The sequence below is a fragment of the Podarcis liolepis genome (genome assembly GCF_965112155.1).
Source record: "Podarcis liolepis genome assembly, chromosome: 4".
NCBI classification, from domain to species: domain Eukaryota; kingdom Metazoa; phylum Chordata; class Lepidosauria; order Squamata; family Lacertidae; genus Podarcis; species Podarcis liolepis.
Genome location: NC_139558.1, coordinates 55,142,306 through 55,169,690, shown reverse-complemented (window position 1 = coordinate 55,169,690; position 27,385 = coordinate 55,142,306). Strand labels below are relative to the sequence as shown.

General features: G+C 40.9%; 1 protein-coding gene and 1 long non-coding RNA gene across 5 annotated transcripts in view; one reads left to right on the top strand and one right to left on the bottom strand.

The window, feature by feature from the left end:
- EVA1C (eva-1 homolog C) overlaps positions 1–27,385 on the top strand; it is a 49,082-nt gene that overhangs the window by 6,945 nt on the left and 14,752 nt on the right. For all 4 annotated transcript variants that reach the window (XM_083500366.1, XM_083500367.1, XM_083500365.1 and 1 more), the window contains exons 2-3: positions 18,371–18,567; positions 22,619–22,742. In XM_083500366.1, the coding sequence (XP_083356492.1) occupies positions 18,371–18,567; positions 22,619–22,742 (321 nt within the window). The remainder of the gene's footprint in view (positions 1–18,370; positions 18,568–22,618; positions 22,743–27,385) is intronic.
- On the bottom strand, positions 3,865–5,967 carry LOC310705652. Its single transcript, XR_014525431.1, has 3 exons — positions 5,711–5,967; positions 4,905–4,983; positions 3,865–4,644 (listed from the first exon to the last, which is right to left on the bottom strand). It is a non-coding gene; the product is annotated as an uncharacterized lncRNA (long non-coding RNA).

Genomic DNA, 27,385 nt, shown 5'->3' with positions numbered 1-27,385 from the left:
GCCTACATCATTTTGACAGCTGAGCTTGTGCCAACCCCGGTACATGGGGCCCATAGGGATGGGATGCAGTGAATGAATACATGTGACCCCGAAGAAATGACCAGATACATGGTGTGCAGCTGCTTGCTTAGGCGTGTGCTTGCGAGGCTTTAGGTAGCTCAAGGCCAGGAAGGAAGGCTGCAGCCTAGAATAGTATCACTGTAAGTGGGTGCAGGTTCATGGCTAGACTAGAATGGCTCATCAAGAGTAGAGGATGTGCTCTGAAAGATTTGCCATGCATGCTTAAGAAAGCTACATTCATAAGTAAATGTCCTGGAAGATATAGTCTGCTGGAGCCCAGACTAGGGGTACAATAGAGAAGATCATGGTGTATGACTTATTTGCTGCTGAAAACTCTTCAGAACTAAAGTAGTCAGAAAGCTTTAAAAACCAACAAACACACCAGCACAGAACCAAAGAATGCCATTTTAGTACTTGCTGTTGTGTGCAGAATGAAAACTCTAGCCAACTTAAGAAACCTAAATATGAAACAAGGTAGAAATTATTTTGAATTAATTTAGACTGAAATAGCATCATACTGATGATCTTGTATATGTGCTCTATGAATTATAAAACTTTGAAATTGTGAATAGCATTGTTCTAAGCATATGAGAGAATTGTTAAACTGACAGTATTGCCCCAATTTAGATACAATGATATATGTATGTTCCTCTGAGTCGCTTTCAACTCTACAATTTTATGACTCTTATGATTCTATGTTTAACTGAGTTACCTGTATTGTGGATAAATACAGTACTCAATACTGTGCATGGTTTGCTCAGAGGTCAGTCACATTGAGTTAAATGAGACTAACGCCTAAGTAAGTATGCGTAGGACTACTGTGTTGATCAGTGAAAGGTTAAAGTGTTTAAACGGGTTGGGGTTTCACAGCAACTGCAATACTTAAAACACAGCAGAGAAATAAGGCATTTAGTACTGTTTTGGTAGGACTTGCTGACAAATAATATTATTATTACTATTAAACCAAAATAGGCTTCTAGAGAAACCATTAGCACGGCTTAAATGTACCAAAACTCAGACCTCCACTATGAAGCCAAAGGGCAAATATGAGTCAATGGGAATTCAATGATTTTCCTCACCCACATACAAGCATTAAAAAAGATCCATGTATTAACCCTGTAGCCTTGAAAAAGAACACAACTTAATCAAGACTGCTAGATCTGCACAAGAAATGGACAATAAGAACATGATTCTTATTCTTCCCCTCCGTCCCTGAAAGTAACATTACAGCACTACAAGGCTTTGGTAATTAATAAGTACCTTAAATAAAATATAAAAGAGAAAGCATAAGAGACAGCCTAGTGCCACTTTTCAAGATTTAGTCTCTGCCTTGCTATGCTGTAGGCAGCTTTTTAAAAAATTACTCCTATGATCGGAGTCTCCTAGCTGGTTGCCAGAATTATATTTATGGCCCACATTAGCAATCTGGCAAACCCTGAAATGAATGGGATCAAAGTTAATTGCAACTAGCTTGATTTCAATGGGATTTAAGCCTGAATTAAGGGCCAAACTAGATGTGATCCGTGCCACATAATTTGGCTTTGTGTAGCTGCTTTTTGTTTAACAAAATTGTCAACAGGAACTTTCCTCCCATTGCAAATAGCAAACAAAGATGGAGGCTGATTCCTATCATGTCAGGGTTAAAGCCAGCTCCCCTACCACAATGTCATGGCCCCAGTCCAGCTCAGCCTTCACCCTGGCCTATTTGTTAAAAATAAACTGCACAAGGCCAAACTACAGGGCAAATATTACATGTAGGTTTTTTTTTGTACTGAGCTCTATAAAAGCTGCAGAACTACTTGAGCCAGTAACATAAGGTCTAATGATGGACCAGTGCAAATTTTAATGTGAAATGATCCCTTGCATTGAAAGAAAGGTTATCATCATTTCCTTGAGCTACAACCTCTATACATGCAATACATGTAAGACTGGGTTGTAAGTCTTTAAAAAGGTAAAGGACAAGGACCCCTGACAGTTAAGTCTAGTCACGGATAACTCTGGGGTTGTGACGCTCATCTCGCTTCACTGGCCGAGGGAGCCGACTTTTGTCCGCAGACAGTTTTTCCGGGTCATGTGGCCAGCATGATTAAGCCGCTTCTGGCGAAACCAGAGCAACGCACGAAAACGCCATTTACCTTCCCGCCAGATTCATCCCACCTATTTATCTATTTGCATTTTTGGCATGCTTTTGAACTGCTAGGTTGGCAGGAGCTGGGACAGAACAATGGGAGCTTACCCTGTTGTGGGGATTCGAACTGCCAACCTTCCTATCGGCAAGCCCTAGGCTCAGTGGTTTAGACCACAGCGCCACCCGCATATTACTTGCATATAATTCCAGGATAGAGAATATTGGATATGATCCAATATTCCAACACCAGGATATGATCATAAACTATGATGCTATGCTGGCATGCATTGCAGGGTATTTTATTTGGCACTGCACATGGATGTACTAGAGTAAATACTCATAAACAATGTGCCAAGTTTTCTTTCTTTCTTTCTTTCTTTCTTTCTTTCTTTCTTTCTTTCTTTCTTTCTTTCTTTCTTTCTTTCTTTCCAATAGGACTCAGGTGTTGAAGTGCCTAAGGTTATAGTTCTTGGAAACAATCTCTGTTTAAATTAGTGGAACTTACCGTTCCAGCAGGGCAGTCCTATGGTCTCAGTATGCTGAGTAGCCACTGAACTAGGACTAACATTGACATAATGTTATCATGAGCCTATGCCTAACCAGCAGCAGAGTCAACACCACAACAATAACTTGAGCAACAAACCTTTAATGTAGCAACATTGACCATAGTAACCTTACTATGTAATACCCCCATAGTAACCTTACCAACTCCACAACCAACTACTGTTCACAGTGTCATTTCACTGATGACATCCTCATGTTATCCATGTGCAAGGGCACCCACCAGAATGCAGCAACCACATCACTGCCCTATCAAGTATAAACAAAGTGCAGAAGCATGCTCCAAGGAGTAGACAACTGCACAATCTATGGCCCGAATTACCAGGAGGAATGTGTGTAGAATGCAGGCTCCCCAGAAAGAGTTCGAGTCCTGCTGGGATGCCAATGATGTCATACACATGCAGTTTTAATGTTGCGCAGAGCATGTACATGTGCACACAGACATATGGAGCTGAAGGAAGCCTATAAGTGGGATCTAGGAAGTTGGTCAGAATTAAGAAGATAAGTCAGTGAAGAGTGTAGTAGCCCAGGCAAAGTATAGGATTCTGGCTAAGGTTCATTTCTGCCTCTCTGCCTCTCTCCAGTGGCCTCTCACACTGCGAAGGAATCACTACACAGACATTATTTACTGACAGCATAGCTCTGTGGTTTGCCAAAGAGCTTTGAAGTATCCTATATAGTGGTGCCCCAGGTTAAGAACTTAATTCGTTCTGGAGGTCTGTTCTTAACCTGAAACTGTTCTTAACCTGAAGCACCACTTTAGCTAATGGGGCTCCCACTGCTGCTGCGCTGCCACCGCACAATTTCTGTTCTCATCCTGAAGCAAAGTTCTTAACCCGAGGTACTATTTCTGGGTTAGTGGAGTCTGTAATCTGAAGTGTATGTAACCTGAAGCGTATGTAACCCGAGGTACCACTGTACTACCCAGGGGGCATAACTTGGAGTTAGGATTGCCTGAGGGCCAGTGGCGTAGCGTGGCGGGTGCAGGGGTGGCCGGCCGCACCGGGCGCAACATCTGGGGGTTAGGGTTAGGGTGCGCAAATCCACGGGTTAGGGGGCGCAAATTACTTGCCTTGCCCCGGGTGCTGACAACCCACGCTACACCACTGCTGAGGGCGTTCTCAGGCTACTTATTTATAATGTATAGCAGACTCCCCTACATCACCTGGGCTATTCTGAAGTAAAAATATTGTGAACAGCAGCTTAATGATTATGGAAATCAAATACTTGTTCCTAAATTATGTACATGCTTGTTCACACATTCTCAGTTGGGGGGTGGAATTCAGAGTTTTCATCCTGCAATAACTGTTGACTTAAAGGGAAAATAGATACATATTTATAGAGAACACTATTTATGTTTAAAATAAAACGATTTGAATATGAAAATTTCTATATGTATTTGGGAGGGGAGAGCGAGGGAAGGACAGAGGGAAGTCCTGTTGCAAGTGGAAATCCTGGCACTGACAGGATGGTTACTTAGCACTGTATTGGATACAAGCCAGTTGCTATAATTGAAAAAGAAATACACCTTACCACTTTGAGGAAGACTGTGACTAGGTCACTCAGTCTGCTTCAAGCCCCTGCTGTCCCTCCCTTTAACTCAGACTTGGACATGGCAGCCCTTAAACAGAGGACTGTCCTCTGTGAAGTAGGACATGTGGCCACCCTAATAGCATGCTCAGAAAAATACAGATAACATTATCAAAGTCACATCAGCATCTAGACTACATTTTGAAATGGGATACTTACTGCATCAACTATTTTGTGATTGGGTTTCATGGGAAAGTCTTCCATTGACTGCTATGAGCTGGTAAACACTGTAGGCCTTGCCGCAAGCTCCTCATGTATATTCTGTCCTTATGAAGGCTGCAATCTGCAGACTCATAACATGATGCCTGTTTGTTCGGATAAAAAATGGTGCGTAGAACTATTGAAGCATTGATCTGTTCAGCAGGAATTAACCTTCGTTATAAGAGAGATAAGTTATGCCCCAAATAGGCATACAAGTCTTTCGGTTATAAGATTTAAAAATAAATAAATAAATGTAATCCTTAGTTTTAACCAAGCAGAGTTAGAAGTCAAATACTCTTTGCCTCTTAAAGAATTGCAAACAGCATTGCAGTATTATAAATATTTAGCATCTAAAGTTTCTGACCTGCCTCAAGCTTTCTCTTCCTTTTTCAGCAGCAGAGGGTAGATTTTCATAAGCTCGGCTGAGTTTGTGAAAGCAAATCCTTTTAAAGAGACAGTCTCTAACAATGAGTGCAGTTAGTGATACCAAGTGTCATTGATCTCTCTATCTCTCTCTCTCTCTCACACACACACACACACACACACACACACACACACACACGAACACGGTACCCGTTGACTTATAGGGAAAATAAATACATATTTCTAGAGAACACCATTTATGTTTAAAATAAAATGATTTAAATATGAAAAAATATACTTACTTGGAGGGGGGAAGTGGGGGACATATGTGTATGTGTGTGTGTGTGTGTGTGTGCATGCATGCACACCTTTTTTGGTTGAGAAAAACTGTAAAACTTCATCTGACAGCAAAATCCTTAGGTGATGCAATGAACCTGTACTTGGAAAAAATAATAAATAAAAATTACAGTTTGAGAAATTCAAAGAGTTAATCAATTGTGGAACAGTTATCTGTAACAAGTTCCAATAATGAGAGATTAATAGTACACATAGAGTTGGGGAAAAAACCTTGCTTAAGCCCTTTCTTCTCTGCACAGATCTTGAGCTTTCAAATTAAGATTATCAAGTGGCATACTTTCCTGGGTCATTGATTTTTCCACTCTGTGTGGTTTTAGCATCGTACTGTATCTCAGCAGACTTGGTACTGGACTCCCCACCTCAACACTTACCATCACCACTCTACAAAAAATTATTTGCCTGCTGTGACAGCTGGATGAAATGATTGCAAATTCAATTACTTTTGCTCACCTTTGAAACATGTGAAGTTCAACTGTTAGCTGGAGCTGAATGTGGTTCATGTATTAAAGACAAAATATCCAATTTTCAGAGGCCTAAGGAACAGATACCATTTACATCATCATTTGCAAAGGATGTGTTAAACAAGACTATTTAATACTGTACAGGTTGTTGCTGGTGTGTCAGTTCAGAAGATTGAACATTTTTAAACAGCAGTTGATACAATAAGTTTATCACTTTCTTTCTGTCTCCAAGGTTGCAAACTGTAGATTTTACTTGAAAACAGTAGTGTAATTGAAATCATTGTTACTTAGAGTACATTTTGCATTCAGATCCTAAAACATTGATTAGAAGTAATCCCTGAAGATTTAAATCGGTTTTACTTTCAGGTTAAGCACAATTAAAGCCAGTTTTTTCTTCCTTTGTGATTTCTACATACACATACTTCGGAAGTTCTGCTGAAATTTCTAGGCTCTATTTCCAAGGATATGTGTTTAGGGGAAAGTGTCTCTTGTAATGTTTGAAGGGAGGTATATGGTTGTTAGGCAGTTTATGACATACAGCAGCTGCCCATCTCTGTACCTGTGATGCACAGGTCATATTCTGCCAATGTTTTGGCAGTTTTTCTATAGAGACTGATCTCCATGAATGAAAATGTGATCTGTGAAGTTGCATAGCATCTTTACTTGCAGAACCTACATAAACTACATCCCTGCTATGTGTGCATTCATATTCTTACTACAGTGGTACCTCGCAAGACGAATGCCTCGCAAGACGAAAAACTCGCAAGATGAAAGAGTTTTTCATTTTTTTGAGTTGCTTCGCAAGACGAATTTTCCTATGGGCTTGCTTCGCCTGTTCTGTAACACACATCCAAGTAATGTGCAAAATGCAAATACAATATATTTTTAAAATATATATAATAAATTTAAACCAAAAACTTAAAATCACTGGCATTATGAGCCACCAAACACCAAGGTGAATAAGTTGGTTTTCAGCATATACCTCAACTGCAGATTCAACACATGCATCGTTTCAGGGTGAGGGGGTTGGGAAAGGCTATTCCAGAGTGTGGGTACCTCCACAGAAAATACCTTCTTCCTGGCTGGTTGTTGCTGGCTGCATGTCTTTGGCTGTGGTACACCTGCACACACCAGGAACCTTAGTGGAAAAGGTCCCCTAGCCTTAGCCAACTTGGGCAATATGACCCAGGTTAAGCACACAGCTGAACTACTTAAATTTTTAAAAGATGATGCTGTTAAGGTGCTACACTCAATATGCCAACAAGTTTGGAAAACTCAGCAGTGGCCAGAGGATTGGAGAAGATCAGTCTACATCCCAATCCCAAAGAAGGGCAGTGCCAAAGAATGCTCCAACTACCGCACAATTGCACTCATTTCACACGCTAGCAAGGTTATGCTTAAAATTCTACAAGGAAGGCTCAAGTAGTATGTGGACCGAGAACTCCCAGAAGTGCAAGCTGGATTTAGAAGATGCAGAGGAACCAGACTGTCAGGGAACTGCCATCGGAGGAACAGGTGGGGAAAGGGCTCACGGAGGCTGGGAGGGACTCAGCAGCTGAAGCAGGGACCAGCAGGGGGAGAGGTGGGTCTCTGGAGGAAAGTCTCACGGAGGCTGAGAGAGACTCAGCAGCTAAAGCAGGAACTAGCAGGGTGAGAGGTGGATCTCTGAGGGAAAGCGAGCAAGAGGGAGGGCTCAGGGACACGTCCAGCGAGAACAGTGGGGAGGTGTCTGAAGCTCCCATAGGGAGACCCATTCCTCGCCAGAAGCTGTCACGCCGCGAGTCCAGAAGACGTGTTTCCGTTAAGGAGCTTTTATGCTGGAAACGCTTCCGAAAGCAACCACTGTCGGAATCTGCAAGTGACTAGAGCAGACATGTCTGAGGAGCTCTGTCACAGACAGAGGTTTGTGGATTTGCACAAACTCTGAGGGACTACGATTTTACGCACAAGCAGCTCATCATCCCATCACACAGACCAAATTGCAAACATGCGCTGGATTATGGAGAAAGCTAGAGAGTTCCAGAAAGACATCTACTTTTGCTTCATTGACTATGCAAAAACCTTTGACTGTGTCGACCACAGCAAACTATGGCAAGTTCTTAAAGAAATGGGAGTGCTAGATCACCTCATCTGTCTCCTGAGAAATCTCTATGTGGGAGAAGAAGCTACAGTTAGAACTGGATATAGAACAACTGATTGGTTCAAAATTGAGAAAGGAGTACAGCAAGGCTGTATATTGTCTCCCTGCTTATTTAACTTATATGCAGAATTCATCATGCAAAAGGCTGGGCTGGATGAATCCCAAACCGGAATTAAGATTGCCGGAAGAAATATCAACAACCTCAGATATGCAGATGACACAACATTGATGGCAGAAAGTGAAGAGGAATTAAAGAACCTTTTAATGAGGGTGAAAGAGGAGAGCGCAAAATATGGTCTGAAGCTCAACAACAAAACAAAAAAAGAAGAAGATCATGGCCACTGGGCCTATCACCTCCTGGCAAATAGAAGGGGAAGAAATGGAGGCAGTGAGAGATTTTATTTTCTTGGGCTCCATGATCACTGCAGATGGTGACAGCAGTCACAAAATTAAAAGACGCCTGCTCCTTGGGAGAAAGGCGTTGGCAAACCTAGACAGCATCTTAAAAAGCAGAGACATCACCTTGCCAACAAAGGTCCGCATAGTTAAAGCCATGGTTTTCCCAGTGGTGATGTATGGAAGTGAGAGCTGGACCATAAAGAAGGCTGATCGCCGAAGAATTGATGCTTTTGAATTATGGTGCTGGAGGAGACTCTTGAGAGTCCCATGGACTGCAAGAAGATCAAACGCATCCATTCTGAAGGAAATCAGCCCTGAGTGCTCACTGGAAGGACAGATCGTGAAGCTGAGGCTCCAATACTTTGGCCACCTTTGGTCATGAGAAGAGAAGACTCCCTGGAAAAGACCCTGATGTTGGGAAAGATTGAGGGCACAAGGAGAAGGGGACGACAGAGGACGAGATGGTTGGACAGTGTTCTCAAAGCTACAAACATGAGTCTGACCAAACTGCGGGAGACAGTGGAAGACAGGAGTGCCTGGCGTGCTCTGGTCCATGGGGTCACGAAGAGTTGGACACGACTAAATGACTAAACAACAACAACAAGCACAATTACTTTTTTCATTCTTCTTAATCAGTGTGGTATGAAGATCATCCTACAAGGAAAGGGACAAAAGTAAAGAGAGGGACAGCATGCAGTAGCTTAGGACATTCTGATTCCAAATGGATAAGGACAGTTGAAGATGCGAGGAAGCAGGGGGTGGAAATAATGAGTCTATAGAATGAGGAAGGCTATTTAAACAAAGGCCAGTGCACAGAGGTGATAATCCCGTCATGTACCGTAGTGTCCTAGAGATACTAGGCTGTTCCTTTGAAATTTGCAGTTCTGTTCTACCGAGACAAAAGGTGGCATGTAGAACATGCCAAGCCTTAAACCCTGGCTGGGTTTGAAAGAATGCAATGACAGATAACAGTTTGCATAATTTAAATAAATATTTTCTGTACTGAATTTTATCTAGGCAGGCATACCAATTGTATTTTGCCTATTCAGTCCTGTTGATTCTTCCTTCCTCCACTCCTACTTAGAAGAGGTATTAACATCACATTATGGGGAAAGCGACTGCTAAATGTTCTAAGGTGAACAAAAGACTGTGTTCTTGGCTCAGGTTCAACTGTAGTGTAATTCAATGTTATCTTTGGTTCAGAACAATTACACCAGATATAGAGACACTTGACTTTGGACATGAGTGTGTTCAAAGGCAATGCTGAAGTAATCCACATGGCATGTTACATGTGTTGTTCAAAAATTTGGAACCTATAGAGAAATTATATACTACACAGCTGCAAACCCTGCAAAAGAGATGCTAACGCAACATGTTTTATATTTTTCACCGCAGCAGTTCCTACTGCCAAAGTGAGAAAGCACTGAACAGCAGCTTCACTTGTTAGTCAAAGCTGCTGTAGCAAAAGGAATCAAGCACAGTTCTGGTGTGCACACACACTGCTTTTTCGATTATGGCTGCATGTGGATTTTTCTGAACTAAAAAAACTACAACTTTTGTTGTCTGCACTGCTGCTCAGCAACAGATATTTGAGAACTGCGCATTCTGATGATTGCCATTGAAAGCTAGACTTTCAAAGTGAACATCTATCTCCACATCACAAAGGGTTAAGACAATGCCAGCTACTGGCAAAATGCCTATATTTGAAAAGAAGACTATTGTATAGGAGTGCTTTCCCTGTGTGGCAATGCTGCCCGTGCTGTTGCCGCTGTGAGAATGTGCATTGACAACCCACACTGCAAGAATTTGAGTAATGTTTACAATCCACAGTGAAAACAGAAAAGAAGATGAAGATAAAGAGTTAGCATTGTGTGCTATTCTTGGCTGGCTCGCTAACAGAAGGACAGAGGAGCATGGGGAATATCAGAAAAATTAACCAATGCAAAATTTTAAAAGGGGGAGGAGTAAGTTCATAAAATAATATGAGAAACCATAATGTAGGCAGAGACTACTGATTGGATTTGGTGAGCAATTTTTTTATGCTAAACCGTAGAAATGGGGTCCCCAACATGATGCCCTAGGACACCATGACAGCCTCAAACAGCTGCCTTGGTGCCCATTAAGACACCTGTCCCTCCCATTTTTTTAATTTAAGTTGGCTTCTGTTGTTGTTAGGGTAGGGGTTCCTTATTTTATCTCTGTTTTATTTGCTGTGGGGTATATATAGGTGATTAGTCATTGGCAATTTCTGACCACCAGCTGCTTATCTTCTGTGAAATGGGTATTTTGTGGAGTCAATGAGCTTGTCATATTTCCAAATGTGCCCATAGGCACAAAATGTTAGTGAACTCCTACTCTAGAGAATGCAGAATAGTGGTAGATACTGAGGGTTTCAGATCAAATAACACTTTTGTACTGTCAATTTGGGTCTTATCCTGTCTAGTAAATTGTTCTCAACAGCAAAGACCCCATTACCGAGCAGAGAGAGCCCACTGGGTGGTATTCAACTAAGTTTTACTTAGAGCAGACTCTCTGAAATGACTAATTTGGGGCCATTAATTTCAATAGGTCTACTCTGAGTAAAACCTAGTTGAATCCCTCACACTGCATTTAATTCATTCAGTATCACAAATGTGAGGCACTGTGGAAAGGGGTAATAAAATTTATGTTACCATGTAGCCAGACAAGCTTTCTTTGAGGTTGCAGTTTCCCTGCAATGAGTTGAAAAGCAGCTATGGCTTAACAGATCACCATCTGTATGTCCTCAGAGAACAAGGAAGGAGGGGAAAGTTTTATTACTGGTCTCATCCTTCCTTGCTGAAATGGCTATCTTCTGAAATTGCCATGAATATTTCAATGGTAGTTGGCACAATTATTGGGGGGGGGGGGAAGGCAAGGGCTTGATGGATGAGACTTTTAGGAGTATGGCTAACGGTCTATCTCACTCTTCAGTCTATTTTGATCTGAAGTAGATTGGCCTGTCATAAAAAATAGATGGTAAATAGAGTGTGCATATTACAAAAACAAACCATCCACCACAGATTGAGGGCACTTACGTAATTCTCTGTACCTAGCCACGTTCATCTTCAGGCCCTCAAAATAAAAGGCTGTGAATGCTTGCTTTCTGTAAAAGTAATCTGTCACTAAGTGGTTGTCCTTATATATAGCAGGTACTGTTTATTTACTGCAGTGTACACAGTATTGCGGCAGTCCTTTTCAGAGGGGCAAAGTTAATCTGTGTGGATAAAGAATGCATGCTATTTGTCACTCATAACTCTGTTTTTAGAACATAAACCCCTTAATTAGTACCCTGGATTGGACATTTTCTTTTCTTTGCAAGACTAAGATCACTTCAAAGGCTCCTAGAGTATCCTGATGTAAAAAAAAATAAATGCTCCAAAACCCTGATTTAGAAGGTTTTAAACTTTCTTTATTTAGAAGTAATTTTTGTTCTTTTTATTGGGATTTACTTTCAAGTGAAAAATGATTAGGTCTGTAGCCCAAGAAATGGCAAGTTGCCTGTCATTTTCTTTTCTCATCCTCACAGTCATGCTTACAGATGGCTGAGTGCACATGCTCACCTTGCCAATGAAGTATGTACCTCCTTGACCTGCTGTCCTGCTCCCTCTGAGCATTGAGGGAAGGTGAAAGGTGGTTCCAGTTCCTGATAGTTTTGTGGCAAAGCCCTCCCTTGCCACACCTTGACCCTCACCTGCCCTAGGTGTACTGCTTGCTGGACCATTCGTTGCTGTCTGAAAATAGGTAGGCTGTAGCCCTTTAAAGAGCCCCTCTACTCTTTGCTCTCTCCACAAATGGATGGCCTCATCCTCAATGCATTCTATGGGCCTGCCAAAGCAGTAACTGGTCTTGGGTGTATTTCCTGCCTTTGAAAGACTTTCTTTTATGCAGAAAAAGTATTGCAGATACTGAGGATTGGTCTGGTTTCTGTATAGGATGTTCTTCAGTGTCCACCCCCACTCTCCCGCCATGCCCTCCTTTATCCTCACAAGTACTCATCCACTTGCCCAATTGGTACCAACTCCCCATCCCTAGAGAGGGGGGAAAGGAGGGGGGACTTCCGGCCCTTGCTCTTCTCACTGCTTGCTTGGACTGTGCAGGTGAATGGGCAGGTAACAGCATGAAGATTCAGCAGCAGGGTCAGGAGGGTTGGCTGTGGGCCCCTTGCTGGGGTGTTGGCCTTGATCATAGCGATATTTGAAGCCAGCTCTACGGAAAGAGATTGCCATTATTAACCAGGTCTGCATTTATGACTGCAGAACTGTCCCACCCTGGTGAGATGCTACTGTGTGTAGTGTTTTGTTTTACTTGCCTGCCATTAAGATTCTCTTTGGGTTGTCTGGTCAAATGTATGAGCCTTGGCTTTCCCTGGCCAGCTCTTCACTTCACTCAGGTTGGACTACATTAGTATTAAGCACAGAAGCCTCAAGTCAATTGAGAGAGGGCCAGGAACATGTTTAAACTACCTCTATTCTTGGCAAAATACAAAGGAGATGGGAGGACAGGGGAAAGAACATGCTCCACCTTCAGGTATTCCATGAAGAAAAGTGACTACCTTCACTGTCATGGGTGTATACCTTTTTCTTTCTATCTGAGTCCAAAATGTAAAATGAAAAGCAGGCCTCTGACAACATCCCCGTTTCTGAGTGCTTTACAATGCAAAACGTTGTTTAAAAATCTACTGACACTGAAGCAATGCTCCAGTAGTAGATAGGTAGCCGTGTTGGTCTGCCATAGTCAAAATAAAAAATTCCTTCCAGTAGCACCTTAAAGACCAACTAAGTTAGTTCTTGGTATGAGCTTTCGTGTGCATGCACACTTCTTCAGATACACTGGAAGCAATGCTGTTTGACTCTGTTGATGCTGTTTCATTATGTTTTTTAACTTTGTGTGGGAAATAGGAAAATAGCACGCACAAATTATCAGTGTACAATCTTCCTCCTTCCTCTGTTGAACTCTTGTTATTTGTAAATAAACAAGACTTTCACTGTTCCTAGCATGGCCCCTCAAGAGATATTTTGAATGAGCTGCCTGTACATCTGTTTTGATCTGGCCAATAGGGAAAGGGGAGAACAACCATTCAAGTTCCCACTTGTCCCTTGACAAGATCAATGTGAGAGGCAATAGAGCCTGAGCTTGCCAAAGAGCAGTTTAAAAGAGATGCAGTGTCATAATGGGTGATGCAAGACAGCATGAAAAGGACCAAAGGGCTGAACCAATTGGAAGTGTCCTTTTTTGATACTCTCCTTTGTCAAATGATGGAGCATGTGAAGGGTGTGTATGTGGCTAATAAATAACTCTTTGGCAATATTCTCAGAAAGCTTTTCAACAGCCCCTGCAGATACAGATCTACAAGACAGAACCTGAGTGGTCTATCCAGGAACTGAAGTAGAACTGCCATCCCTGAGGTCAATGCAAATCTGATGTTTCACCCTAAATGAGCTCCTGTTGAGGCTTGCTGATCTCGTGCACTTCTCCTGAAGCACTGTAGCTAGAGACTCCTGCATAGAATCCTCTGCTTTGCCATTCACTGAAGTTAGCAGCAATAGCTTTTGACAACTTTAGTTTAGGAATTTAACTTAAGGATATGGGAGCAGTTTTGCCTATGGATGTGAACCAGGTCTCTGATGTATTCAGTATGGTCTACCTTCTACACTAATTGTAATGCAATATTGACTTCATGACAATGCCAGTGTGTCCTTTTTAAACAAGTTTCTAAGCCTCATGATTGTTATGGAGAACAAATATTGCAGGGCTGGAGACCAAAGAGGCATTTGTTGTGTGTCTCAGGAGACGGGACTTCAGCATCCTGCACATCTGACCCTCCATAGAACATCAGATTCCCAATCTAGTGTTTCCACAAGCACATTCCTGTCATCCTTTCTCCAACCCGTTCTTTGCCAAAATGTTTAATATTCCACAAAAACAAAATGCAGATATTGTAATAGAACAAACAGTTTGAGTTCCTCCCTAAATGACTATGAGATTTCAGCTCTGCCTGCTGTGTATGAAATGTAGAGGTAAGACTTAGCTGTGTGAAATCTGAAAAGCAGAACTCCATGAGCTATTAATGTCTTCACAGAGTACGGTGCCTGAGTGAAGCAATCCACATACCAATACATTGCCAGTTTTTCTTATCAAAATCTCACGACTATTTTTATTCCCTTCGTTGTGTAAAAGTGTGGACTTACTGTAATAACATTACGGATGTTTTAAATGCCACCTGGAGGGATAAAATTTCTTTCCTATCAAGTCTGGGTGACTTATTAAACAAATAAAATGTACCTGCACACATGAAGCAATGGGAGACGGTTGTTTTTAAGCCATTTTTAGAACTGAATAGTGTAATTGTTGGTGAAACTTGCTTAGATACTGGAATAGGAATTTGCAGGATCAAAGTAGCAGTTAAGATGCTCGGGAACTCATTCAAAAGTTTGCATAGCTGATATTCTCTAGGGAATACTGGGCTTCTTTGTACATGGGAACTTCTGGTTCCAAGCAATTTGAAACCTAAACTGTCACAGATTTAGGACCAAATTCTTCAAAGTCCTGAGGGGATGCTGCTGAGAAGAGTATCTCTAATTATGCTGTCTTTAAACCATGTTGCCAGCACACAGGTGTCAGAGAGCGCTTTACATGCAGACTGTACACACAGTGAATGCTTAATAGATTCTGGTCCTAATTCCAATTGGAGGGAGGTGGATGGGAAAGAAAGGCAAATAGTCAGAGGAACTAGTTCTCTACATTTTGACATCTGGCTCTATGTTTCTGAAGCAGGTTCCTCCAATAGAAGAAGCTGTACCTGCCAACCTTTTCCTGTCAATATTAAATCAATAGTAACAGCACAGAAGCTCCCTTCTTCTGGAAGAAGTTGGCAACTCAGTTGTGCACATTTTTTTTTACAGAGTAAATTACTTTGTCTATGTCAGGGGTGGGGGAACATTTCAGCCTTGAGGCCACATTATGATTTGGGCAACCTTCCAGGGGCCACATTCCTGTGGTGAGCAGGGCCAAAGGCGAAAGTGGGCAGAGCAATAGATGTGAATTTTACCTTTTGTACAGTAAGCTGGTTTCTATAAACACTCGCACATCCCTCTTTAATCTTCCATTCAGACAAGTCAGAAGTATTTTCAGTGTTTGAGGGGACATTCTAGGCAGGCAAAAGTACTCATGGAAGGTGCAGAGCAAGGCCTCTGAGGTGTGGCCCTGTGGAGAGTCCTGAGGGTCAGATAATGAGCCCTGGAGGGCTGCTTTTGGCTCCTTGGACCTGAGGTTCCCTATCCTTCATCTACATAAACAGCCACATTTCTTCAGGGTTAGCTCTCTCACCCTGGGGAGATTAGTCATCGGTTTATCATGAATGGTAGAGGATACAGCTGTGTGGTGCTGGTTAAGTGCTAATTTGTAACCAACCTAAGTCTTGCTCTCCATGAAAATATAATAACAACAATAATCTATTTCTTACATATCCCCTTCATCTGAGTGGGTTGCCCCAGCCACGCTGGCTGGCTTCCAAGGAAAGTAATATGATTGCTTATCTCTTTGACATCCAGCAGAAGGGTGTTTCACAGGGCAGGCACAATTACTGAGAAGGCCCTCTGCCTGGTTCCCTGTGGCTTCACTTCTCTAAATGAGGGAACTGCCAGAAGGCCCTCAGAGCTGGGCCTTAGTGTCTAGGCTGAGCGATGGGGGTGGAAATGCAATGTATCTTGTTTGGAGGACAAGAACAAATTTTAATGTTGCGCACCAAGGAATAGTAGACTAGAATGTGTTGTCCTTGTGTTTTGTACTCCATGCCAATTTAAAAGTCATGGAAAAATATGGATTTGGTGAGTCACATCTGGAATAAGGAACAACAGTAAAAAAAAAAAAATTGATGTTTTCCCGACACACCATAAACTAAAAGGCTTCAAAGTTTTATAATGCATTGTGTGTAGAAATTAATGGGAAATATATATCTGTTTTTATAAGAATTACTATGAAATTGCCAATGTTGACTTGGTTTGTGCCTTTTCACGGGGGAGTTTGGCTCTAAATAAAATACAAGTAATTTTATGGACTTAACATTGACAATTTGCCATGTTAGTCTAAGTGTGTTTTAAAATTTTACTGATACATTCAAAGGAACGTCGGAATGCGTGAAAAGTGCATGCATATTGAAAAGGAACATTCCTAGGGCTGATATTTAGCAAACTCAGGCTTTAATTATACATCTATTTTCCCAAAAACCAAAATATAGATGTATTTTAATTTTATGTGTGATAATGGCCAGGGGTGGTGCTATTCAATGGCAGTCCTACTCAGAGTAAGCCCATTGAAGTTAATGGATAAGCCTATCATTTCTTAATGAATTTTTGGAATTCACTACCATAAGAAGAGATTACCACTGGTTTAGATGGCTATAAAACTGGATTAGGAAAATTCACAGAGGATATGACTCTGAGTAGATATTTTCCATGATAGATAAAAGGAAATGTCATGTTCAGAGACACTTTGTCTCTAAATACAAGCCGCTGGTCCACATAGAGTAAAGGTAAAGGGCAAAGGGACCCCTGACCATTAGGTCGTGGCCAACTCTGGGGTTGCGGCGCTCATCTCGCTTTATTGGCCAAGGGAGCCGGCGTACAGCTTCCGGGTCATGTGGCCAGCATGACTAAGTTGCTTCTGGTGAACCAGAGCAGCACATGGAAACACCATTTACCTTCCCGCCGGAGCGGTACCTATTTATCTACTTGCACTTTGGCGTGCTTTTGAACTGCTAGGTTAGCAGGAGCTGGGACCGAGCAACGGGAGCTCACCCCGTCGCGGGGATTCGAACCGCCAACCTTCTGATTGGCAAGTCCTAGGCTCTCTGGTTTAACCCACAGCACCACCCGCGTCCCTCCACATAGAGTAGCGTTGGGCTATTGCCTTTGTGCTTCTCTTGTGAACTTCCTGGAAGTTCCTGGAAGACAAACCCATGTGTCTGTGTGCATCTAGTGCATGTATGGGAACGGCAGGCCCAGGGCTGAATGTGGCCCTCCAGGCCTCTCTATCTGGCCCTCAGAGCTCTCCCTAGCCAAACCCCTCACCAGGTCAACTTTGCCTTCTCTTGGAGTATGTTTGCCTGAATTGAATATGTCCCTAAACTCTGATAATGCTTTTTGCTTCTCTGGATGGAGAACTAATAGGTGTGTGTGAATGAATAAAAACTAGCCTAATGTACAAAGACAAAACCTACTTTTGTCGCTCTGCCCACTTTTGCTTCCCCCACCCCAAAAGTTGCCCAGAAGGGAATGCAGTTCCCAGGCTGAAAAAGGTTCCCCTGTCCCGTCCCAGTGGGTGCAGTTCTATGAATCAGGCACACAGTGCAGAAGCAAAACCCTCTCATTCTAGTGGGCACAATTCCACAATATGTTTTTGGTTAAGCCTGAATACATGAAATACTAGATGAGGAGAAATGAGTGAATCTTTTTTTTTTTTTACATCCTACTTGGCTCTCGCGCAGCTGGAAAATTACTGAGGGAGGGATATGGTTGATTAACTGATATGAAGTTTAAAGATTCAAATAAGCATTGCCACATTTAGCATTCTCTTTCCACGGGCCAGAAAACCATCTAATCCTCTACATTAAACGAGAAAGAAACACTCAGTAGACTACTGCAGATCACATAATGCAAACCAGTGCTTTGCCCTCTGTCTCTCCAGTTTACAAGAGAGAAACAAAAAATAAAACGCTTATAGCAACTTTGACATAAAGCTGCCTTTTTTGTAATTTTCTCAGGAAATCTGTAGCAGAGCAGAGAACTTAATACAGGCTGCGGCAACAGGTTTATTTATTTATTTTACTTTGGCAAATTTTCTGTCGTAAGGATAAAACTAGATTAAATGGGAGGAAACTACGGGCTGGCATTTTGATGCAAACAATGACAAAAATATCCATGCAGGAACAGCACCAATCCCACAATAAACAAGAGTTTGGAAGTGCTCAAGAGTCTTGAGGAATGGGTTAAACCTTTTGTAACCAAGCCAAGCGATGACTGCAGCTTTCATTTTAACATTTGGGGGAAAGCTATTTCCTCATTAAATGTAACACAGGTAAATGTTTTCTAGGTTATCTAACCAAACTTCTGCAAAACCACACTGCGTATGCCTGTGATGGTGATCGCTTGAGTCTGCAGTGTCCTCGACATTCAACAATAAGTGTCCAATCTGCATATTACGGGCAAGCTTACCAGTTGTGTAGTGAACAACATCCAGAAGCCACGATGAAAGAGCCCATAAACTGTGTGGCATCTACTACTCTTCAGGTATTACATATTGTAGTATTTTTATTATTATTATTATTTAAAAAACAGCCTTTCAGAATGATTCAGTGATATAAATTGTATTTATTAAAATGCAAGGTAAAGGCAACATTAACTGACTGATGTTCAGAGTGTAACTTTTATAATAGAATAGTTATTATTGTGGGAGGAAGGGGGGTTCAGTCATGCATATGACTAGGTTTTAGTGTTTCTGAAGGTCCAATGAATATGCAGACCATTATCAGGACTCCTCCTCAAAGAAAATCTCTCCATCCCTTTGCTCCTGAAGAATATGCAATGCTAATTAATCCTGACACTTAAGAATGTGTTTGGCTACTTTTGAAATTCATATTATATTGTCACTTCTTAATTTTTGAATAGCAACAACTTGAAGTAAATTTTAAAATCAATATCTGACTACATACCGTATTGGCTTGAATATAAGCCGCACTTCTTGCCCAGATTCCGATCGTGAAAAGTTAAAGTGCGGCTTATATTAACGACCTTATGCCGCCAAAATAGCGCAGCTCCCTCCCCCCAGGAAGCAGCCCGGGAGCGCAGGGCAACAGCGCCTGTCCCGTTCGCGGCTCCCAAGCCTCCCCCAATCCGCCGAATTTTAAAGGTGCGGCTTATTTGCGGGTGCGGGCCAATACAGTAAATGAAACTGGTTGCAATTTGTTTGCAACTCGATACAATGGCACAAATCTTCCCAAACAGTTCTGAGTGGTGACTTAGCCAGCCATGCATGATATATAGATCTGTGGTGCAAGCTTCACAGGACCTGTTCATCACAAGCAAACTGAAATCCAGTTTGGGGGATTGGGTGGCTGGCCACACACTCAGTAGTTGTATGGGCTGTCTGACTTCTCTTGCCAAGCAGACTGGGACAAAAGAGCCCTGAACAATGAGAATGCCCATTAAGATTAACACCCAATGGTCCAACTTAATTTGTCTGTGCCAGATTGATGGAGTTGTTTTGGCACTGAGCTTATGTCAATGGATTTTCCTGGGAGAAATCTAGATTGCCAATTAGTTCTGGCTCCAGTTTCTGGTAGACAGCAGTAGAATCTACAGCCTAATTTTTGATGAGGATTATTGAAGATTACCTCTGAATCACTGGCTTGCCATTGTATCAAATGCCCCAGTGATTAATAATATATTTGAGGCCCGTGCTTCATCTCTGTTCCCTTGCCACATACACTGTTCGGAGTCTTACTGTAGACACATAAGAACAGTTATATAGACACAGAGGCAAGTGTTGAGTCCTGAATCATGGTTATTCCCTGCCTCAGAAGTCAAGGCAATCATGTTCCTCATGTTAGACAAACCAGTAATATTTAAATTTCCCTCACATGGGAAAAATGCTAACACAGTCATGTCCTGTTGTGACAAATCGGTCATTATTTTGTAGGTTTAGAGGAATTTTTAAAAAATGATATACAAAATATGCAAAGATCGTTTCCTAAACATAATTAAGATCTGATGATGCAGTCGGGTTCCTGACCTCATGGGAATCCTAAACTGTAGCATCCTTAATCCTGTTATTTGACACCATGTACAGAGCAATGCTGTGCAATTTCTATTTAGAAGTAAGAGCTGCTGTGTTCAGAGTGGCTTATTCCCATGCATGTGTGTTTAGGATTGTAGCCTGAGGCAGGAATCCTATACAGACTTACCTTGGGTGTCTACTTTTGAGAGGACATCCCTAGGATTACTATGTACATTTAAAGCTAATGAGCCTGAACTGACAAGCAAAGGTTATTTCCCGAGGAGCCACTAAGGATGATTCTTATATTTTGTTATTTTACATGGCATTATTATTTTTCTTTTTCATGAGAGCGGGTATTCACTTTTCACTATCTTTGATAGAAAGATGGTATGTTTGTATGGTTTGGGATCCACTGGTGGCCTAATTCACAACTACAGTTTTCTCCTTAAGAAGATATATAGGCAGACATACAGTAGAGTAAACATTAACAGTGCAATCCTATGTGTGCTTACTTGGAGGTAAGATTCATTATGTTATGTTAAATGGACTTGCATTATACAATAAAGATAATTTCCAGACATTTCTATAGAGTGGTGATTTTCCAAGCAGTTGGCTAATACTGTCAGGTATATTTCTATGCCTTTAGCAGGTACATAACCAAAGTGCAAAAGTTTTACTACTTATTCAGGGACCTAGTGTTTGTAGAAACATTTTAAAAATCAGTGTCATTAAAGAAGGTATAGGGAAATTGTTGCCATTCAGATGTTGTAGGACTGTCCCTCTATAAAGAAGTTAAATGTTATTGTTTAGTTTAAATGATTTTTTTTAATGAATATTGCTTGGAATAGTGGTTTTATAAGCATGGCTTGTACCGTATGTGCTTTAATGCATCTAATGGCTGAAAAATGATCTTTGGTCCAGCTGTCCTCATGAAAATGGGAGTGTCACCCCTTCTCCTTTGTGTCCTTAACTAGCATGGCACCAAGACTATTTTGAGTCCTTTGAATCTTTGGGGATTTAAGCTAGGCTTGCACAGAAAGATTATTTGAAGCCATCACACATCCCAGCTGCACATAGAAAAATGATAGAATGTTTTACAGATATGTTCACATAGCGCTCAAATGCAAGATACATGTCTGGCTTTGTCTTCTCTCAAATCTCAGACACCTACAGTAAACCAAATTGTTGGAAGCAAATCTGCATGATCTCATCCTACCTATTCTCTCTGGAATGGAGAGATAATCTAAGCATAGTATTATTTTACAGAAAGAACAAAGAATGCTATACAGGAATCTTTCACTGAAGGGCTGAAAGAAAAATTAAATCCCTCCTAATCTGTGACTGTTCTGACCATATATTAGTTTTGAACATATTAGTGGCCAGATCTTGTTGCACAGCAAATTCAACACCGGCAATGTTATCCTATACATGTCTGCTCAGAAGTAAGTTCCATTGAATTCAATAGGGTAAGTGATTAGGATTGCAGTTTTAAGCTGACATCTCTTATAAAACACAGGGTAAAATATGAAGAGATTTTTTTTTTATTGACAATGATTCTGGCTAGCATAACTAGAAGTAACAATCACTAGAATATAGTAGGAATGCTTTATTGGCTGCTTTTGAGCATTGGAGATCTGATTTTTCTCCTCCTCTTGGATGCTAGTTAAAAGGCTTTTTATTGTTTACTTGTGTTCTAAAAATAGTCTATGAGTTTTTTGGTGTTTTTTTTTTTAAAAAGATATTGGCACTTTTCTCAATCTATTTTGAACTACTCTTTCTCTATAAAACTTTTACTGCTTTGTGGGCAAATTGTAATAGCCTGCCAACTTTTCTAATCTGGAACTGCTGCTTCCAGGAATTTGAGGACAATTGCTGAAAACAATACGTTTCTTAGTGCTAATAGTAGCAGCAGGCCCATGATGAATCTGGTACCCAATAAACCTCTCATATTGGTTGATTCATTTATGACAGTTAACAATACAGCAATGTAGCATTTTGCTCTGTGTAAACATAAATTTTGTTCTGTGTAAACTTCAGTGATTAACACCTTTCAAGGCATCAGTTATATGCAGTGTGATAAATTGGTTTTTCATTTACTGGTAGTTCATGTGGGATGAAAATTTGTAACAAAGCAGCAGCCACTATCAAAAAATTTCAAGCGTGAAAATAAGTCCCTTTCTCCTATTTTCAAAGGTTACATGAATTCTTTATATTAATATTGCTTCACAGATGACAAATTCTGGAATGCCAGCTTGTCATAACAAAATCTGTAGTGTCCTATTTTCCCAACTTATCTGCCATCTTGCAATACATAAAACATCCCTTAAGGGGGATTTCAAAATAGGTTTGTCGCATCCAAACTTGAATGGTAAAACAAAGGAATTTTGGGGAACTCGGTTTGTCTTGGAAATCATTGTATTGGCATTGTATAGATTGTTATGCCTATTTTTCTGGTAACCAGTGGGCAACAGCTTATCACATATTGATTTTAAAATGTCAGGGTCTGAACTGTTATATAGTTTGAATCTGTTTTTCAAGACTATGCTTTTTTGCTCATTGTTTTAGAAAGTACTGGATGAATGCCAGGATCTGAGAGCCTGCCAACTCCTTGTCAATAGTCGGGTTTTTGGACCTGATCTATGTCCAGGAATCACTAAATACCTTCTAGTCTCCTTTAAATGCAAACCTAGTAAGTAATTTGTAGAACAGGCAAGTGTCATTTTTGTACTTGTTTTGCTTTTTGTTTTGACTGCAGTGCCGGCACAGACATCTTTGCATGAATCTATGCGAAGCTCTGAAGTGGATTCACCCAGTCCTTGTACCAAAGTTTGTGGGTTTTGATAAGCATGTTATTCACCACTTTTCATAAAAGTTTATGTGCATGTGCAAGTGAGTTATATCTGGCAATGTGCACAGAGATCCTGCAGAACCAAAACACAACCCTGCAGCTTTTTTTTCAGAAGTGATATAGTATCCCTATCAGCATTGTCAGAGAATGTATGGAAATGACCCTTCACACATGCACATCCATCATAAAAGATCCATCTAGGGAATAAAATTTGCTGTACATATTAGTTTCTGCTGTAGATTGTTGGGGGTCTTAAAAATAATTTATTACAAGATGGGACATAAATCATTAAGGTGAATGGGGATAAGTGCAGGTGCCTTTCTAGAAAGGTGGAAACTTCACAGTGCAATCTATGCATGTCTACAGAAGTAAGCCCCATTGATTATAGGATAGAGACTAGTATGCCTATATATTTTATTTACTTCTCATTATTTCTATTTTGTTTTTTTACCAATGTAATCAAAATGGCTTATTAATATAAAAGTGCAATAAGATACTAATCGCCGCCCCCCTGCAGATCTCAAACCTTAGGTTGGCAGGTATGGGGGAGTTGAGTTTTTTAGGGCTTTGTACAGGAGTACCAAATTTTGAATTGGGCCCAGTAATACACAGGCAGCCGGGACTGATGATTTGTTTTCCCGTCTTACTGTCCCATTTAACAACCTGGAAGCAGCATTCTGCACCAGATATATGATCTAATCTTCAAGGTTAGCTCCATGTAGAGTGTGTTGCAGTAGTCTAATCACTACTTGCAGTAGTCAAAGTCTTTGGTGCAGAAAATTCAAATAACAAACTTTGGGAGCCCAATATAGAAAAAAGTTCATTCCATTAAGGGCAATGAGATTTAATTTCTGCTTCATGAAGATAGTAATGGCTGGCTTTCTTTCACTAGATTCTGTCACTGTTTTTTTAAAAAACAACAACACAGAAAACCTATATGCCACTGTATTAGCAGACTTTTGTCTTTTGAATGACCTGAAGAAAGTGTTTTGTTGAGTGACTAAGCTAATGCTATGAATTTAATCAGGTTGCACTGTATTTGATTTAGATACAGCTAGATTTGCAAGCCAACCTGCTGCACATTTCTCAGAAGTAAGTCCTACCGAGTTCAGTGGTACTCACAACACAAATAAGTGTGCATAGGGTTTTAGACCTAACAACATTCATTTTGTTGGTCAAAGCCTTACATTTCAGAGTTAGCCTCATTGGAAACCTAGCTGGTAGTAGCCGGTGCTTGTGAGTGGGATAGGCATGCATATTGTGAAAGTCGGAAGTCACATCCTCATGCATACCCTGCAGTACAAATGGTGATTGCATTGGATGCTTTGCATCCAGAGATGCATCACAGGGCAGATGCATATTCTCCATATTCAATCTCTGTGTGGTTCCCAGTTCAAGAAGGGATTCTGTATATAGATATACGTTTCTCCTTGGAGATTTCTGTTGCTGGATCAGTGTGTAGATATCAGTCATCACCTAAGCAAAACTGGTTGTGACAAAGCCCCAGTAAAACTAACAAAACAAATATGACTAATATGAGTCCCCTTGCTCTTGATGGAGCTTAGTTTTTCTGTGCTTATAAATAGACCGGGGGGGGGGGTGCTTCTTCAATCATTTGCTTAATTTCACTTATTTGCTTTAAATCTAAGTTGTTATTGTTATTTTTGAGAATAATCTCATGTTATCTTATATTGCATTAGCCTCATTCTTTTATGTTACCCTTTAGCACCAGAAAACATGCGGATTGTTTGTCTGCTGGGCAGCATATGTAGGGTTCAGGCTGCACAAATAATAGGCAGTCATGAGGGAAATGCCAAGGACTTTTGAATGACGTTGTTTCCTGCTGTTGATAAAATGTACTTAAAGTTTTTCACAGATAAACAAAGTCCTTTAGACCGTTACATTTCACATTAAATAACTGATTTTTACATCTCTGGAAAACGGTTCTTAAAAACATTGACTTGAAACTAAATCCCTTTGGTTTCCATAGAATTTGCTTTCAGGTGGATGTGTTTGGGATAGTGTCTTTTCACCAGTTTCATCTTAATACTTATCACCTATATCCTCACTGTGATATGGCCAAAGGTTAAACTCCATATCTGCCTCCATACTCATAGCTCTTCCAGATGAACAAATTCCCTGGCAAGATTACCACTGCAGGGGAAAGTATTTTTGTGCTGGAAGAAAGCAGAGTTGTCCTCAAAAAGGACATTGAGTCTACTACACCAACCCCTCCCCATCTTTACTCTTAGCTGCTCCATACAAGAACTTTAGAAGAACAGGGATCATCAGATGAGGAGGTAGAAAGGGAGAAGGGCCATCCAAATCCTATAATTTGAGAGTGTCTCTTACAAAACCTTGTCTTGTCCCAATAAGATCTTCCCCCACCCCCAGCCTCTCCGAAGTAGATTGATTTCTAAATGAGGGCCAAAAGAATTATCTCCATAAGGAGATTAGCCATAAAGCTGCTATGTTCAGGTGTTATTTTATCCTGGATACCTCTAAGATTTAGGCACAATGAACATTATTTAGGGAACCTGGCTATATTATTAGAATTCAGTTCTATCCCAAGTGCATTTTCTGACATTCCTTTGAACTACCTTTACCTTTATTATTAAGACATAAAATTTATCTAACTAAATATTTAAGTTAGATTCAGGATAATATATGTTAAGAATGTAAGAAGAGCCTTGCTGGAGCGGACAGGTTGTCTATCTTGTCTAGCACCCTGTTTCCAACAGTGGACAGATAGATGCCTCTGGGAAGCCTAAAAGCAGGACATAAAGACAACAGTCTCCCCACATCTTATATCACCAGCACCACTCATAGATTTCTCTTCCCCAACCTGGTGTCCTTGAGATGTTTAGGATTGCAACTCCCATCAGCCACAACTGCAATACCTCAAGGATCACCCCTCCCCATATAAACTGATTTGGCCCTGTGATCATCATCTGAGCCCCTTCTTTGTGTGCCTTGTCCACAAGAGGTCTGGAGAGTGGCAACATGAGAAGAGGCCTTTTCTGTGGTTGCTCCTCATCTGTAGAATGTTCTCCTCAGGGAGGCTTGCCTGGCGCCTTCATTACACATATTTAGGTGCCAGGTGAAAACATTTCTCCTTAACCAGGCCTTTTGGCGATTAACATTCTATGTCCTTTTAAATGTGTTTGTAAGAAGGGGGTTAGTGGTTTGTTCTTGTACTTGTTTTTATTATGTATTTTGTGTTCTAATTTTGTATTTCTATGTTGTGAACTGCCCTGTGATCTTCAGATGAAGGGCGGTATATAAAATTAGTGAATATTATTATTATTACTATCCGGCTGGCAACTGTAGCCCAAAACATCTGAAAGGGCACAAGGAGAAGGAAGGCTGGTCATCTCCTTTCCTGCATAGTTTTATATGCATTTTTGGCAAAGCTGCACATTTTTGTAAGCAATTTTTGCCAGTATAATGTGTTTTTCTATGTTGCTTTCACAAATAAATTCATTTTTATACTCACTTTCCCCTAATATATGCATTTTTGTTAATGTGATTTGGAAAACCGAATGACAAAACTTGGATAAGTGCTCATTTTGAAGGATGTCTGTGTGTCGGTACTCGTTGTTTTGGAAAGTGTGGGCTTGATCAATTCTGCTTTAGATGCAAACAATATAATTTGTTCCCCATCCCTAACCATAAGAACTTCACCCCAAAGGTGGCTATACAGATATATCTGTAAATGAACTCCATTGGTGGGGGAAATGAGGTTTACTTCTGAGTAGACATATATAGGATTGCACTGTAAATTTCTTAAGCAAGTCATGATCTTTAGCTTCAGAGGCCATAATTAAATAAATGGTTTGACAAACTGTTGAGGCACGTATGGCTGAGGTGGTCAGCTCTGCCCAATTTGCTGGTTTGTTTGGTTGTTTATGTCAGGGGTAGGGAACCTTGGCCTCTCCAGATGTTGTTGGACTCCAGATGACATCAGCCTCCAGCCAGGCTGGACAGTAGTCAGTGATGATGGGAGTTGGGCTCGAACAACATTTGAAGGGCCACAGGTCCCCTATCCCTAGCTTCTGTTTTTATTCCACACTGGAGGTAGGATTACCCCCCCCCCCCCGCAGCCAGCTTACAAAAATGCAACAAAAATAGCCAAATATAAAGCAATAAAAGAACATGCAATAAAATAGCCACACAAAACACAGAAATCAAATGCATAACACAATGGACAATAGCGTCGTAGTAAACAACAAAGAATTCTAGCAGCGTTTGACAGCCATGGCATCCAATTACGTTTTGTGGGGTGGGGCAGGCTTTCACTGCATGCTCAAAGTAAGCACTGACTGAGCCTGGCTGGGTTCTTTTGGAAGGTTATGCCATAATCACCACCTCTCAGCTAAAAAGGCTTTTTGTGGATCCACCTCAGGTCAAATGACTTAGGATGTATGTGAGCATATTAAACAAAGTGAGATATTATGGGGAGTGGGCAGCAGGGAACGTCACAA